Raw genomic sequence first — 17,648 nt, forward strand, 5'->3', positions numbered from 1 at the left:
TTTACCGAAAATTAGAAGTTGTGAACATGTTTAATGCCTGCTTTATAATAATACATTACACCCTCAAAATTTTAAAAATATGTGTTACAAATCTAAAAATATGCGCAAAGCTATTATTATGTTGAAGTATGTAAAACAGTGGGAATAAATAAAAAAAAAAAAAGAGAAAAAAAAAATAAATAAGAAGGTGAATAAACGGACAGATGAATGGATAATGCTATGTGCACATGTAAGTATAACAAAAAAGTACGTAATTTAAAACAAAAAAATATCCTAAACTTAAACAAAATAAAAAAAAAAAAAAAAGAGTCTAAGAATAGTAAACAAGAGTTAACTTAAGCTTTACAAAATTTTGGAAAGTGTAAAATGCTCAAAGGTCATGCAACATATGATGAGGAGCAATAATTATGAGTAATGCATACACATATATACATATAAACATATTAGATATATGTAAATATAAAGATACTAGATATATGTACATATAAGCACATTAGATATACATATATGTATATCTAATATGCTTATATGTATATATTAGTATTACCTTTAGATACCGCTTGACATGTATAGCAATGAGTGCGTGCGTGTATGCAATTATAGGCACTACGAATGAAACTAGTTCATGTGCTCTTTTTTCCGTTTTTTCAATGAAATTTATTAATTCTTGCTTGTTAATAACTTTTCACTTTTAGTTTTATACTTTTTTAATTTATGCTTTTTTTTTTTTTTTTTTTGTGAACATATTTAATTATTTTAAGCCTTCAGTTTAAGCTTTTAAAACACATGCTTTTAGCTGAGCTTCTGCATTCGTTTATTCGTTCTTTCATTCGTTTATTCGTTAATTAATTCGTTCATTCTTTTTTTTTTAAAGCTATAATTATCCCTATTTTTTGTTACAGAAAAAAAAAAAAAAGAGAAGAAAAAATCGGCATATTTAACAGTTACATATGTTTGCTTATGTATTATATGTATGCACTATATATGCGACGAAAGGGTTAAAACAAAATTATTATTTTTACCATTTTTTTTTTTTTTTTTTATTTAAAATGGTTTATATTCTACACATTAAACAATAAATATTATCAAAAAAAAGAGGAGAAAAAAAAAAAATAAAAAAAATAAAAAAAAAAGGGGAGGGCATAGTTTAATTAATAAACAAACAAATTTCGTTTTGTACATACGTCCGTAAATACATTATGATCATGGCAATATCAATCTTGACTTTTACGCTTTGATTTGCCCTTCACATGTTAAGAATGTGGGTAATTTACTTTGCCATATTACGTTTCGTTTCGTTACGATACGTTATGTTACATTCATTATATAATATTGCATTTTATTTTTGTTTATTTGTTTATCTGCATGTTCATTCATTTTTTTTTTCGTTTTACTGAAATGTCAAGAAGATAAACCATCAGGAACTTATAGGCGTTTATAGCTTAATTTAAAAAAAAAAAAGTAAATACCGGACAAAAAAATTTCAGAGTGAAAACTCATTTTAGTATTACTTAGATTAGTCCAACCATTACCCGTTAAGATGAGTAAAACAAAGAGGTATAAAGAAAATAGTGTTGCCAAAAAGTGAGAAGTGCACTTAATAACATATACGTACACACGTACAAAACATGTAGATATGGACGAGTACACCCACACACATATATATATATATATATATATATATTTATGTATTCATGTGTTTATGTGTTCATGTATTCATGTATGCATACATTCCTAAATGTAACTTTCGCGTAAACACAAATATATGTACAACGTTTTGATAATTATTCGAAATGTACATGAAGGACCTTTTTATGATGAGGATGATGCATGTTATGTGTGTCTTCTGCTTTATGCCTATAAGGTTTTTAGAGATAAGCATTTTTTTTTTTCCTTTTTTTTTTTTTTTTTGCAATAATGAAATTAATGCTGCCCTTTTTATAATCTGCGGTTATGATAAAGGGTTAGAGGTCATTCATATTTACGAGGAATTGTTTGTAATGATGTTTTACGTTAAATACGTGCATGTACACATACAGGCAATCGCACGAGCATACATACAACTGTACATACTAACACATGTACATAAAACACACATAACACGTTGTTTAGACATGCTTTACATTCGTTCCAATGTTAACTCCCTTATTACGCAGGCGAAGATGAAAAAAGCAATTTTTCTGTTTAACCTACTTTTTTTTGCACTTGTAAGAAGCATAAAAAATTTAGAAGTCAAACGAAGAAAACATGAATTAACTCCTGATTACTTGAGAAGGTACATGAAGACCCAATATAAGAGAAGATTAATATACACAAACATAAATTTTCATAATATAGACAATAATTTTAATAATGAAATTATAAGAAAAAGGGATTTCAATGATAGCGATACAATATCAACTAGTTTAAGTAAAATAAGAAATATTAAAAATATTATTAACAAATATAATTTAAAAATAAAACGGGAAGATATTGATAATTTGAAAATACGAACAAAAGAATTAGTTATATATAAATATAATTTTGCAAAAAAATATTATATATTAATATCAAATAAATTGAAAGATGACTCGAGTATATATATAGAAAAATTTAAAAAATTTTATAATATATCATTTGATTATTTAAAAGATAAGTATATAAATTGTCCTTTTTATCATTTTATTTCCAATATTTCTTTTTTTAATAAATCTACACAGTTACCAAAAATAATAAGCTATAATTCAGTTAATATATTATTTTTATTCTTTACTCTTATATATTTTAGGAGTGATTATATATACACTTTTTTTAAAAAAAAATATGCTTTTATAGGAGAATTCAAAAATATTACAACTGATAAACTTGTCAAAATTCATACCTTATCAACTCTTCTTTTTTTCTTCTACAAATTGTTTGTACTCAGACTTTTATTTATTGCTAATTCGTATAATTTTTTTTCAAAAAAATTGTATATAGTAAATAACTTGATACATTTCCTGTTCTTCTCGTACATTTCGGTATTTCCTTATTTTCTTGTCCAAGCTAATTGGGGCAGTTTCCACCTGCTCGGCTCCAGGAGAAGTAACGAAAACAAGCGCGCATATACATCGTACATATGTATTTACATAATTGCGTAATTGCATTTTTTATGTATATTTACATATATACGTGCACATACATATGTATATATATATATATATATATATATATATATAATATATATATATGTGCATATTTTTTATTTTCCACCAATGCACAATACTATTTATGCCTCTTTATTATTTTTTTTTCCCATGGCATGCTTACCCCCCTACGTATACACACATAAACGCTCTCATAAACACGCACATACGTACATGCATACATACGTACATCATATATAATGTAGATATATGCACACGCACATACATGATTAATTCTCGATTTTTCATTTTCGAAAAATTCTTGCTCGTTCAGGTAAAATACTAGGGGTCGTTGTTTTATTTCAGCTATTTTCAATTTACATTCGACTATTTTTTCAAAACAATTTATCCTTTTTGAGGAGATGGACAGACGAATATTTTTTTAATAAAGAGGAAATAATTAAGAATATGAGGGAAGACAGGAAAATGGACTTTTATGTAAATTTGTTAAATCAATATGGATTTTTAAAAAGATTATATTTGGGTAACAATAAAATATACGAGGTGGTATTACATTTGCATAAGTACAAATATTTGTTGGATATCATTTCACCAATAAATTCCTTTTTTTATATATATATTGCACATTCGATTTATTTTTATTTAAACAATTTATCGTTCGCTGGCATTTACGTTTCTTCTTTTTCATTTGCCCTTCTCTTGCTAAAAATTCTGTCAAATAAAATTGATATGTATTTCTTGACGAAGTTTTAACAGAAAAATGGAAGGAAGTTGGAAAAACAAAAAATACGAATATGGACACTTAAGCGTGTGTATACATATGTGAATAATATGCATATGTGCATATGTACACATGCATACATTGCCTCCCATTTAACATTAATACACATTGGTTGACGTTCATTTCATTGTTATGTTTTTTTTTTTTTTTCTTAATAAAACCCAATTTTTATTTTTATGTGTTATAGATGGATAGTCCCTTCTTTACAACACTGTCTAATTCTTTGTTTCACATATCAGAGAGTGAAATATTTTTAATTAAAAAATAATTTTTTTTTTTTTTTTTTTTTATTAACTGTACAAATGTATAAATGTACATATATGTATGCATGAATATTTTTTCAAAAACGTAAGTGCTTTTATTTTTGAAAACATTTACAATTCTCTTTATTTCATTTTTTTGTTTTGTTTATAAACCACAATTTTACCGATGACTTTTACGAATTTGGAAAAATAAAATTTTCTTTACTCATTTTTTATTATACGGTACTAAGAAGTTAACAAATTTGCAGGGAATGTTTGAGACAGAAATTTTTTTTTACACCTTACATGGCAAAAACTGTAACATATACATATGCACAAATGCTTAAATATACATTTGCACAAATGCTTAAATGTACAAATGTACAAATGCTTAAATACACAAATGAGTAACATGAGCAATATGCGTTATTTTTGACAAAAAAAGAGGGAAGTACTTGCGTTTTACTGTAGAATGTTACGATATTTTATGCAGGGTTTATTAAGTATCTGCATCCCTATAATTTTTGCTATTTTAATTTTTTGAAAAAATGGCCAGAATCGATGGCTTGATCTTCACGCGAGTATATAAACTGTGTATGTACGCATAAGAGCGTAAAAAAAAAAAAAAATATATTACATATATATATATATATATATATATATATATATATACATATGCATGTATGTGTATATGTAGCGTATGCCAATTTATAATTTTTGTGAAAATGTGCAGAGTTATGATACAAAAGGAAAAAAAGGCGAAGCGTTTGCACATTTGCCCATGTACATTTATATGTGCATATTTAGACGTATTTATTTTCACCTTTTGTTCGCACCTTACGTGTGCTTATGTGTACATGTATGTTCGTATATTTTAATCACCCTCGATTTACTTGTGCATACATTTTTTTATATATACATAAATACCTTTTTGTATATTCATACATATTTATATGTTTATACATTGTATAAATGTATTATGAGTATGTATGAAGTATGTATTTTTTTTATTGACATTTGCCTTACGTGGTCATACTTTTTTTTTTTTTTTTTTTTTCCTTCTTTTCCTTCACTTTCCTGTCGTGTTCATATATTTTTACCATAAGAGCTAGCCAAATTTTTAATAACAGGTGAGTGATAATAAGCAAATATTTTTCCCTTTAAAAAACAAAATGAGCTTAAATTTTAGTGAAGATGATGAAATATACGAAGAACAGGTGGAGGCAAAAAATAGTGAGAGCAACAATTTAAATTACGATAATGGAAAAAATTACTTCAACGATGAGAATTTCGACAATTATGGAGAAGAGGAACATAACTATATGAAAGAGAGTGAAGAGGTGGAAGAAAAAAAGAAGAAAAGAAAACAAAGTATGACATTTCAATTAAAAAATTTATTTAACGATGTAGCATTAAATAAAATTAACAGTTATATTAGAAAAAAAAAAAGAAAGAGCGAACAAAGAAATAGCTATAGTAGCAATTTTAATTCTCAAGGGGATGATGAACATGGTCAGGAAATGGGAGATGGTTATGATGAGGATGCAGACAGCGAAGAGGATGAGTTGCAAAAATACGTGAGAGAGGAAAAGAACAAAATAAAACAAATTCTTCCAGAGAAAGATGAATTATGGGATATATATATGTATTTAAATTTAAAAAAAAAGAAACGAAAAATTAATTACAACTTAAAAAATTACACTGCAGCTATTAAAAAACTGTTAGAGTGTGTTCATAATGAATATAAAAATATAATAAGTGAAAAATTATTTGGAAATAAAATATTTGTACAATATTTAATTATAAATGACAGTTCAGAATTTTTTAAAAATAGTAGTGTAGAATATATAGGGAAAAATATGTCTATTCCTATAATTAAGAAAAGTAATACTTTATTTGAGATTAAAAAGAAATTAATAAATTTATATAATAAAGGAAATTGTTGTAATTATTTAAAGGAAATTGATATACCAGCTGGGGAGGAAAAAGAGGAAACCAATGTATATGAACAGTATGGAAGCAGGAAGTATGATAAGTATTTAACCAATAATTATAGTGACAATAATAATAATAATGGTAGTAGCGATAATGTTGGTAATGGTAATGACAATTATGGTAATAATGATGATAATGGTAATTTCGAAAGAGCTAATCTCGATTATGGTAATAACATAAACACCAGTAGGAGCAGTATCAGTGGTAAAAAGGCTCAGGACAACACAAGTTTTATCATAGAAAAGGAAAAATTGAATATAGAAATAAGTAAGTTGACGGAAAAGTATTCTAAAATGATCTACAGAATAAAACAACATAAAAGAAAAGACTTAAGAACAAGTTTTAATTTATTTATGAATTTAATTAATGAAGTTACTTCGAAATTATATTTTTCTGTGCATAATGTTTTACTTATGGAAGATAATAGTGCCAACCTAGCTGACATTTACAAAACTATTAGACGGAAGTATAATATACATGATGTGCTAGCCAAAGTTCAAAAGTTAACACAAAAAAAAGAAATATATGAACACTATCGTTCTTATCTTTTATACAAATATAAAACTACATATCCTGTATGTGAAGAAGTTTTTAAAAATCATGAAATGAGAGATAACATCAACATATTTAATTTTAAAAAATTTTATAATACCGAATTTTCAAATGATAAGTTTTCCATCATAAGGGAGGATGAAGTTGCTCCTACAAGGGAAGAAGAACAAGAAGGAAAATTGCACGATGGAGGGGTAATGCACAATGAAAAGGACAAAAAGACACGTGCAGAAGCTGCAGAAGATATATTTACAAATGATGTATATGATAATGAGGATTTTTTCAGCATAAACGTTCAAAAGGGGGAAAATTCGAGTGGAAACAAGGAGACTGATAGTAAGGTCTACAACACAAGCAACAATAACAGTGACAGTAATAATAATAATAATAACAAAAACAATAATAATAACAGTGCTTCTACAAATGACGATCATAAGGCAAACACGGGAGAAAACGATATCGTTGAAGAAACACCTTTAGAGAGAGCCAAAAGAATTGCTAGGGAGAAAAAGAAAAAACTCATGGAAAGTAGAACTAAAATTATATAAAACTTGGTGCCTTTGTAGCTAAGAAAACCTTTTTTTCTTTTTTTATTTCTTTTTCTTTTTTTATTTCTTTTTCTTTTTTTATTTCTTTTTCTTTTTCTTTTTTTTTTTTTTTTTTTAATTTTTGTCACTAAATAATTTTTTTTTTTGCCTAAAGGAGTTTTGCTCTACGTGGTGTACTCATCCTATTAAGACATTTCGTTTGTGAATTACTACATTAGTACTATTTTACGTCGGCACATTACCACATTATTTAACATAATGACAGAGATACGTTTACATGTATTTCACTTTTTCATTGTATGAGTTGGAAAAATAGTCGATTTTTGTTTTTTTTTTGATTTTAAAATTCCGCGGGTAAATTAACAGATAAACAAAGAAAGTACGCATTTGGCACTATCCGCAAGTTTTCAATTTTTGTGAAGATTTTAAAATTCTTTTTGCACCTTGAGGTTGCACAATCGTGTATATATATATATATATATGTAAATTTATATATTTACGCACACATATATGAGCATTTTTCCTATACCCCCATGGATCATTATGCTATTTACGTTCTACACATCAGTATGGAGCTCTTTAATACTCTTTTCGTTTAGGTCATAAAAAAAAGCTACAACATTATCCTTTATCAAAATGCTGCTTAAAAAAACAGATGCTTAATAAGACAGAGGGGGAGAAAAAAAAGGTGAACATTTTTTTTTTTATTTTTTAAAAAATTTTTTACTTGTACATACTTTTTTTCTGGATATACTTTTTGTGATAATTATATAAACTTAGCCGGTTGTTTTATTTGTCGACAGGAAAAAAAAAAAATAAAAAGCTGAAAGGGCGTTCACATTTTGGAAGTCAACATTTTAGCAGCTCACATATCTGCTGTTAACGTGTTAGCAATTATCGCCTTGTCATTTAGCAGGCTAGCAATTATCGCCTTGTCATTTAGCAGACTAGCAATTATCGCCTTGTCATTTAGCAGACTAGCAATTATCGCCTTGTCATTTAGCAGACTAGCAATTATCGCTTGTAACTTATCAGGTTAGCAATTATAGTCTTGTAACTTATCAGTTTAGCAATTATAGTCTTGATAGGTTAACGCGATAGCAGTTATAACCTGGTCAGTTAACACTTTAGCAATTAACTTGAGAAATTCGATTTTATGACCCTTGAAAGTACGCACCAATAGTGAGACGCATTTTTTCACTATAATTTAAATTAATTAACATAATTAAGGGGAAAACAAAAAAAAAAAAAAAAAATTAAAGAGGAATAAACATAAACACGAATAACCTTTCCGAAATAAAGAAACATACTATTTATGGATGTATATATATATATATGTATATATGTACTTATGCACGATATGCTTATGTACTTTACAATTGGTAACACATGAGAGTTTTTTTTTTTATAAAACATCAAAGTGTCACCACATAACATTTTAAGTGAATATTTTATTAGTTTTATTCGATATTCGTTCTTTTACTAAAAAAAAAAGAGATCTACTTATATACATATTGAGCATTTAAATATGCTTATAATAATACATTTAGTTGTAAATGCATTTATTTTTTTTCTATTGCAAATGAAGTCAAAAAAAATATGACTTGGTCATATAAATTTGAAGCAGTCCATAAAAATATGACTCGGTCATAAAAATTTGAAGCAGTCCATAAAAATATGACTCGGTCATAAAAATTTGAAGCAGTCCATAAAAATATGACTCGGTTATAAAAATTTGATGAAGTTATAAGGCAGTCATAAATGCATAATTATAGGCAAAAAATATATGTGAACCTATTTTCGACGTCATTTGTGAATTTACACTTATGTACTACACTACGAATTTATTATATTTTTTTTTTACTCTTATTTTATTTTTATTTTATTTTTTATGTTATTATTTTTTTTATATTATTTTTTATTTTATTATTTTTTTTATATTATTTTTTATTTTATTCTTTATTTTTATTTTATTTTTTATTTTATTTATTTTATTCTTTATTTTTATTTTATTTTTTATTTTATTTATTTTATTCTTTATTTTTATTTTATTTTATTTTATTTTTTATTTTTTATTTTATTTTGTATTTTATTATATTTCTTTTTTTCGTACCCTAAAAATAATAGCTGATCGGAAGAACGCTTAGCCGTGGAAACATTCCACATTTATTTTCCTACCCACGTAGAGCATATTAAATTTGTAAAAATATTTGTTCTTACTTTATATCGTTACGTTTATACATTATCACATTATTTCATTTTTCCTTGTTTTTCCCCCCTTCCCCACCCCACTTCTATTTTTTTGCTGTTTTTTTTTGTTTTACCTATTCGAACTCTTCCTTTTTTGCGGAATTATAATGTATGAATCTTCGAATAATATATTGAGTAAAAGCAAGGAGTTAGGTGAGATATTTTTAAAATCCTTGAAGAACGATGGGGAGAGTGTTAAGTATTTAAATGAGTGCAAGAACTGTGAAATTTCGGAATTCTATGGTGCTTTTTATTTAGTATTTTCTAATGTAATAAACAATGACAACAATTTAATTGTATTTAAAGACCATTTACTGTTTTTATCTTTTTGTTACATGAACAAGCTACTTGAAAAGTATTATACTATTTATACTGTTGAGGATAAAAATAATATACGAAATAATTTTATAAATATATTGTTTTCTTTACCAATACATTTCAATCATGAGTTGGATAGCAGCATGCTAAATATAAAAGAGAAATCCATAGGATTAATAAAAAAAAAGTTTGTTCAGAATTTTCTTAACGAAAATAGTTTTCTTATCAGAAATTACCTGACCTCCTTAGACAATTATTTTATTAGTTCATATATGAACTCAACACGAAATAAGTATTCTCAGATATTAAGTATACTGTGTATGCATAATGATTATATATATTTTAGGTATGTATTTAATTTTATTTTATTTTTTTTGAGTGAATCTTTGAAAAGAAAATTGGCCCCATTAGGATTTAACGAAGTGGAGAAGGAAGAGTTCAAACAACTTATGTCCGTAAACTTTATGGGGAATTATGGGGGGGGAAGAGAAAACGTATTAAGTAGTAGTAACATTCGAAGTATTGACAACGTAAATGATAATAACAATTTGATGAAGCAGGACGAATATTTTGGAAGCGTCCTGCACATCTGCATAAATTTCTTGAAAGAAATATTTTATACCATAAGCAATGAAAACCCGTCTAAGGTGGTTAACAGGCAACAGTTAAATATATTTCGTTCGATCATAATTAACGATGTAAATGAACTATTTAATTTTTTTTTTATTTCTTTTTATTATTGTGTGTATTTTAATAAAAAAAATGAATTCGAGCTTTTGCTAGAGTGTGTAAAAGAATTATCTTTTTTTTTTCCAGCATATATATTTTTTAGTGAGTCTAGTTCTTCGATAGGTAGTACACCGATGGGCAGTTCCCCATCAAGCAGTTCATCGCTAGTCAGCCCATCTTTAGTTAGCTCGTCGCCAATCAAATTTTTGTTGAATATACTACTTGTCTGTTTTACAAAAACGTCAAATGGGTGTGTAGTAAAAGGGCAAATATCCCCTAGTGGGGATAATGGTAGTAGAAATTATATCTCTGGTGTTGGTAAGAGTAGCATTTCGTCTATTTCTTCTATAGCTCTTAGCGATTTTTGTAAATTGTACAAACAATACATTCCTGTAAACGAGTTTACATGTAAATGTCCTTGCCTGTACAAGTTGTTAGATAGTGTAGACATAGAAGAAAAGCTGCTAGTCATTTTTTTAAATATAGTTGAATATATATCTAGAATAAATAATAAAACCTTTTTTCAATTAAATGAATATGAATTAATGCAATTTTTAGAAAATTATTTCAATATAAATTTAAATTTGTATGATGTTAATAATTATGCTTTTCAAAATATATACGTACGAATGATTTTAAATTTATCACGTATACCTATGTCGAACTATTTACATAAAAAAGAAAACAAACTTAGATGTTTTCATATTTATATAATGAACATATTTAAAAATATATATCACCCAAGCTTAAAAATTTTAGTAAATGTATTAACAATATGTAAAAACATATTTGACTATAACAGAGATCTAATTTATATAAAAAATAAGGAACATGAAGGAGAGAGTGATATATTTAATATGAACAAGAATGACAAGGAAAGTTTACTAAATGAAAATAATGAAAAACGTTTTAATGGAAACCATTTCGTAATAACACGTAATGATTTAAAGAAGCTCATCATTCTGCTGTTTGTCAAAATTGTTAAGATACCCATATATACTACTAGTACCCCTTTGAACAAAAAGTTGATGGTGCAATTTGTTAGCAGCTACGTGGAGCAGTATGACGACGCATGGTTTGATGCCTACTACCGGTGCGTGCGGGAGTACCAAGAGGAGGTCGAGGGGTGCATCTACAATGTTAGCGGTGTTGGTAGTATTAGTAGTGATAATGTTGTTGGCAGTGCCAACGGGAGTGGCCATATTAAAAACATGCTGAAGAACAAGATTTACGGCCTACTGAGAACACTAATAGGGATGAACCACGAAGTGTACCATATAATGTTAGAAGTGTTTTTCGACTTTTTTAAATTTTATGATAACATAAATTTGTCTAATTTGTGCAGTGAAGTAATAAAGGTGAAGGATTATTTTATATACATACTCCTGAGGGTATATTACCAGTTGCTTACCTTTTTCATCAACATATTGAAGGAGTGCAAAAGTGTAATAACGGATGGAGATACAGAAATAAATAGAAATATTATTTCGTTTCAGCTGCTGAGTAGTGTGGATGGAGATTTGACTTCCCAGCAAGCATATGTACGGGATAAGATTAACTTGAAAACGTTACTTCAAAAAAGAATTGTAGAGATGCAAAAAGAGCAGGATAACGAGAATGGGGTGGCAGGTGTGAAGGATATGAATGAAGTAAATCGGGTGAGCAGCCAGTCAGGTATATTTCCCACACCGGGTAAGGGCGTTGTAGTGGGGGACAAGGAATATAATAGTGATAATATAAATGGACTGAAAAAAGAAATCGAACGAATTGATTTAGAGCTACATATAATTAAATGCATAGAAAAATATAGAGGATCTCCATACTATGAAATATGTAATAAGTGTATAATGAATTTATTAAGTTGTTATAAAATAATATTAGAAAAAGATTTTTTAAATTTTGCAAAATTTTCATCCAATTTTATTCTATTTGAAATTAAGAGATTAGAATATATATCTAGTAGTACTTATATTTTAAATTATAACAAAGATTTTGCATTTCTTATGATAGATCATTTAGTACAAAACATTGTTAAGAATGATATGGAGTATTCATATGAATTAAAAAAAAATTACGTCTCTATATTTACTGCAGTCATATTAAATTTAGAGCACTTTCTTTCTAATGAGATGATTAAGAATGTGCTAAAAACATTTATTGAATATAAGAAGAAGACAAAAAATTTTTTTAAATATAACAAGGAGTTTACAATTTTATTGTTGACTCTGATATATGTATTAAAGGTGGACTACATCAATGGGGAATTTCCTAACTACATTAACTTGGTGCTAGATGATACCTACGAATTCTTAACTTCATTTAATAAAACAATAACGTCATTTTATAAGCTATATGAACTTTTTTATTTGAGTGAACATAAAACCGAAAGGGTACATTCCTTATTCGATGTGTACAAAGTAGTGCAGAATTATTTTAGCTTATTTTCCCTCCGCAAATTTGGCTGTTTTGTAAAAAATTCGAAAAAAGAAAAAAATGATAGCAGTTGTAATAATTTTTTTTTCATGACTAATGAAAAGAGACCCATGGAAGAAACACATTTTAGTGAAGAAACACTTTTCAATCATATAAACAATAACACAGCAATGATAAATGAAAACGAATTTTTACAAATTGCTTTCAACTTGTTTACCTCTATATTGTGCATTTATCCCCTTTTTAACGACATGCTAAACACTAGTAGTATTACTTTTGAAAACTACCCCATGTTGTGCTCCGAGGTGAATTATTTTCACCTGAACGGCAAGGAGAGGGAAGTGTTAAATAATGCACACAGTCAGGGGTGTGGAAGTGTGGTTAGCGGTCCAGTTAGTAGTGCACTTAACAGTGGCGTGGTTGACGGCTTGGAGTATCACCTACGGGGGGGTGTACCAGGAGATCCGAGTGAAACGCACATAAGGGATAGAGGGAGAAGAAAAAAATCGAACTGTAGCATTAGACTAATGCATGAAAATGTTTGCACTATAATAAAGAAGTTCATTAGTGAAGGGTACATATTCATGTATAATGACATTGTGGATCTTTTTAATAATGTTTTGTTAATAGGTTTATCATATAGTCCATATTACTTTTTGAATGAAAATATTTTATATATTTATCTTTGTTTGAGTGAGAAGTTGAAATATGTTATAAGTAACAGAATAATAAATAAGCTACTAATTCATTGGTATATTAAAATATATGAGCCTTTTTTTGAAAGAAAATTTCATTACTTTAGAGCACAGTTTGATCATATTAAAAAAGTAAACAATGAATTAAATAGCCAATTAAATATTAAGGAAGAGGAATATACTATTTATTATGATATGCTATATATGAATAAACACTATATTTTGAATTACCTGAAAATATGTAAGAACATATTTGTTATACCCAATGATTTTAAAAACACTCAAGAAAGAAGTAAAAAATTTTATCATTACATTTATGATATTGACAAAGTACAGCTATTTAACTGTTTTTTACCTACAATTGAGTTTTTGCTTAATAGTTATGATTGTAATATTACAAGACGATGCTTAAGTTTGCTTGTAGATGTGTCAGACTCACTTATTATGTTAAGTAATAACAGCTCCTGTCTTTGTTTTGCCATATTACAGATCATTAAAACTCTTTTGCAGTCCTTCTTTATGTACAACCCTCTTATTTTAACCCTGTATCAAAGTAAGAAAGAGGACGACAAAAGGTTAACTAGTCGAATGTACAGTGACTATACAGATGAACATATGGAAGTATTATATATAGGTGAGATGAAATTATTTATGAAGGAGGACCCACACGAGTTGTCTTCTTATTTAAACGTTTTTACCTCCACCATTTTAAAAATTTGTAAAAATTATTTCATCTTACAGAAAAATATTTTTTCTATTAATACAAACAACACATCATTTAGTGAAATTGTAAATATAGAGAGCATAAAACATTTTATTTTGTTGTTTGAACGCATGGATAACTCTAATGCATTCGATTTCCAGACAATTCTACTTGATCTTTTCAACCAAGGCACTTCAGACTACTTAAAAAATTTGCTCATTCAATATAGAATGCATAAAATGAACAAGTAAGAGGTGCTGTTTTTTGCCATGTCGATACACGTTTGTGTGTTGGGAAAAAGGTACTAGGTTTTCTGTTATTTGTGCAAATGATTATCCATCTTGCAGGAAAAACGGGCCGATGGGCGTGAAAGGATGTGGACATATGAGTACAGACAAGTGGGATGCTGTTCGGGGCGTTTCCCCGCATAAAACTGTTTTCTCACGTTGCGTTGTTACCTTTTACCATTTATCTTTAACCATTTATATTTTACCTATTACGTGTTGCCTATTACGTGTTACCTATTACGTGTTACCTATTACGTTTTGCCTATTACATTTTATATGTTATATTGTATATGCTATATTTTACCTTCTACATTTTGGCTTTTTTTTTTTTTTTTTCAAGTGAGGAAATAGGCGGTATGACTGTGCATATATATATATAAGTACACATACATATTTATATGCATGTTTGCACATTTTTGAACGAAATACATTGCGCACATAAAATGCACTTGAGCGCGCATAAATGTGTAGCCAACTTTGTTCGCCCTTCATCTCCCCCGTGGAATTTATGCCATCAAGCAATTTTAATTTACTAGCGAACGGCTGAAGCTGAAAAGGTAGATTTATTTAAAATAAAAAAAATAAAAAAAAAAAAGAAAAGGAAAAAAACAATTCCTATAAGTACGCTTGTGACAATAACGGGAGAAATCCACGTTGCTCGGTAAACACGTTTTAGTGCAATTGTTCTCTTTTTTCGTTCAGTTATACTTGCTTTGAAAAGGCAAAAGGGTTTAAGGACATTCATCAAAAGAGAGAAAAAAGGAAAGAAATGAATGAAGAAAAATGAGAAAAAAAAAAAAAAAAAAAAAAAAAGGCTCGTGTAGTAGTCCCATACATGTATACATTTACATATATATAATATATATATGTAAATGTATACATGTGTACGGGTATATATACTTATGTACAAATGCGTATGCGTGCTCCGTAACACGTGTATCCTCTCTTTTCAATTCGGAATATTCCAAATGAACTTTTAGAGTTGTTAAAATTTTCAATTTAACGAAATTTTCCGATCTAGCACTATGTTAGCAACATTTTAGTATCATGTTAGTAATATTTTAGCCATATTTTTGTACTATCTGAGCAATATTGTGTACTATTTATGCGTAAATAAATGTATATATATATATATATATATATATTTATAATGTTAAATTATTTGAAATATGTAGGCAAAAAAATAGTATTATCAGCACTATTACAACTACTAGTACTACAAATATTGCTTTTTACATTCCCATGGAAGAAGTATGTTCAGAACTATGTTCTCTATAAGGGAGAACGCTTTATATTAAAGCCTTGTGTTTATAAAATATCTAGAAATAATAAGCATTTTAATGCGTTTAAAAGTTCCTCTTTTGCTTTAAAATCAACTGAAGAACTGGATGATTTTAAGTACTTCACGGACGACGAGTAAGGGGAAGCTACAGCCAGAACAAGCGAGCTGCGCATGTGTGTATGTGCTTATGGATATACATATATACTTATGTAAGTATGTATGGATGAACCTATGTGTACATAGGTACGCGTATGGTTATACATACATTTACGTATGTATTGTGTGTGTGTAATATTTTTTTTTTTTTTTTTGCAATATGCCTGACCTGTTCAGGTACATTCCGCCACTTCCACCAGTTGAAACATGGGAAGATTTAATCATCAAGGAAGAGATAAGAAACAAAAAGGAGGATGCAAAAAGAAACGAAGATAATTATAATTTATCGCATGAGAGTAGAGTAAAGGTGTTGGACATAATGCGACAAACTCGTTTGATAAATCACTGCAACTATGAAGTCCAGAAAAATAAGCAAAAAAATATTCTGTACTTTGTAACACCCAAAATAGGTGAGCTACAAGTGTACATGTGGAGCGGCAGCACGAGGGAGATTTGAGTGTGTTTAAATGAGGAAACATATCTGTACTTGGGCGTGTATTGATGTGTGTATGTGTTCGTGTGTACATGTATTGATGTGCGTATGTGTTCGTGTGTACATGTATTGATATGCGTATGTGTTCGTGTGTACATGTATTGATGTGCATATGTGTTCGTGTGTACATGTATTGATATGCGTATGTGTTCGTGTGTACATGTATTGATGTGCGTATATGTTCGTGTGTACATGTATTGATGTGCGTATGTGTTCGTGTGTACATGTATTGATGTGCGTATGTGTTCGTGTGTACATGTATTGATGTGCGTATGTGTTCGTGTGTACATGTATTGATGTGTGTATGTACAATGGAGCACACGTAGTAAACCTTCTTGCTTCCCCTATCAGGGCCGTACTGCAAGTTGATGGAAAGTGACAAAGATAAAATGGAAAGCCTAGTGAGTAAAGTGAAGGAAAAGTTTGGAAGGAAAGTTCAGATAGTAAACTTAAAAATGGATGTAAAAATGCCGTTATTTGAAATTTTTTTACAAGCAAGTATTCACACACAAATAAAAATTTTTCATGCTCGAGGTAGGACATTACAATATAGATTACCACCTCCTTTTTGGACCAAATGTAAAATTTTAAAAGAAAATAAAATATTACAAGAAAAGTATGGTGGGGAATGTGCACCGGGATTATTTCCTCAATACGATGAATATCATATGATGCAAATAATGACGGAATGTGTTTACAATGATAAATATAATTTTTATGTATATGATGTAAATCTTGAATGGGAAAACTTATGTGCCTTAACACCTGAGAATAAAGAATTAAGAAAAATTGTTCATCAGAATGTACATGTACCCACACGCTTGGCTGTCATCAAGGCGTTCGAACAAGGTCATTCAGGGAAAAAAGAAACATATACCTCCTTGTGCATAAGTATATATACACTACACTGTAGCTGTCTCAGTGCAGATAGCCCTTTTTTTTTTTTTCCTATATTGCTTTATTTTTTTTTTTATTTTATCCCCCGCAGGAATAGAAGATTTCAGGGAAATCATCAGAGAGGAGTATCTCATAATGCTTCGAGAACAAAGAAAGCTAAAA

General features: G+C 28.4%; 3 protein-coding genes across 3 annotated transcripts in view; all 3 read left to right on the forward strand.

Moving 5' to 3' along the window:
- Positions 1-1,765: 1,765 nt before the first annotated feature.
- Positions 1,766-4,174, forward strand: MKS88_000006 (uncharacterized protein; the record flags this gene model as incomplete). The annotated part of the gene is made up of 4 exons (XM_067217587.1): positions 1,766-1,864; positions 2,157-2,574; positions 3,439-3,671; positions 4,094-4,174. 4 exons carry the CDS (start codon positions 1,766-1,768, stop codon positions 4,172-4,174), a joined length of 831 nt encoding a protein of 276 aa, XP_067075897.1.
- Positions 4,175-5,320: 1,146 nt separating this feature from the next.
- On the forward strand, positions 5,321-7,243 carry MKS88_000007 (uncharacterized protein; the record flags this gene model as incomplete). The annotated part of the gene is made up of 1 exon (XM_067217694.1): positions 5,321-7,243. The coding sequence occupies one exon, from the start codon at positions 5,321-5,323 to the stop codon at positions 7,241-7,243; it is 1,923 nt and encodes a 640-aa protein (XP_067075898.1).
- A 2,357-nt stretch (positions 7,244-9,600) lies between these two features.
- MKS88_000008 (uncharacterized protein) overlaps positions 9,601-17,648 on the forward strand; it is a gene marked incomplete at both ends in the record, with an annotated part of 8,056 nt that continues 8 nt past the window's right edge. Inside the window, 6 exons of the mRNA XM_067217802.1 lie at positions 9,601-14,618; positions 14,719-14,779; positions 15,959-16,074; positions 16,274-16,506; positions 16,941-17,472; positions 17,578-17,648. The exon at positions 17,578-17,648 is cut by the window's right edge and continues 8 nt beyond it. Coding sequence (XP_067075899.1) covers positions 9,601-14,618; positions 14,719-14,779; positions 15,959-16,074; positions 16,274-16,506; positions 16,941-17,472; positions 17,578-17,648 — 6,031 coding nt within the window. The remainder of the gene's footprint in view (positions 14,619-14,718; positions 14,780-15,958; positions 16,075-16,273; positions 16,507-16,940; positions 17,473-17,577) is intronic.

The sequence above is a fragment of the Plasmodium brasilianum genome (assembly GCF_023973825.1).
Source record: "Plasmodium brasilianum strain Bolivian I chromosome Unknown PB_00_01, whole genome shotgun sequence".
In the NCBI taxonomy this organism is placed as follows: domain Eukaryota; phylum Apicomplexa; class Aconoidasida; order Haemosporida; family Plasmodiidae; genus Plasmodium; species Plasmodium brasilianum.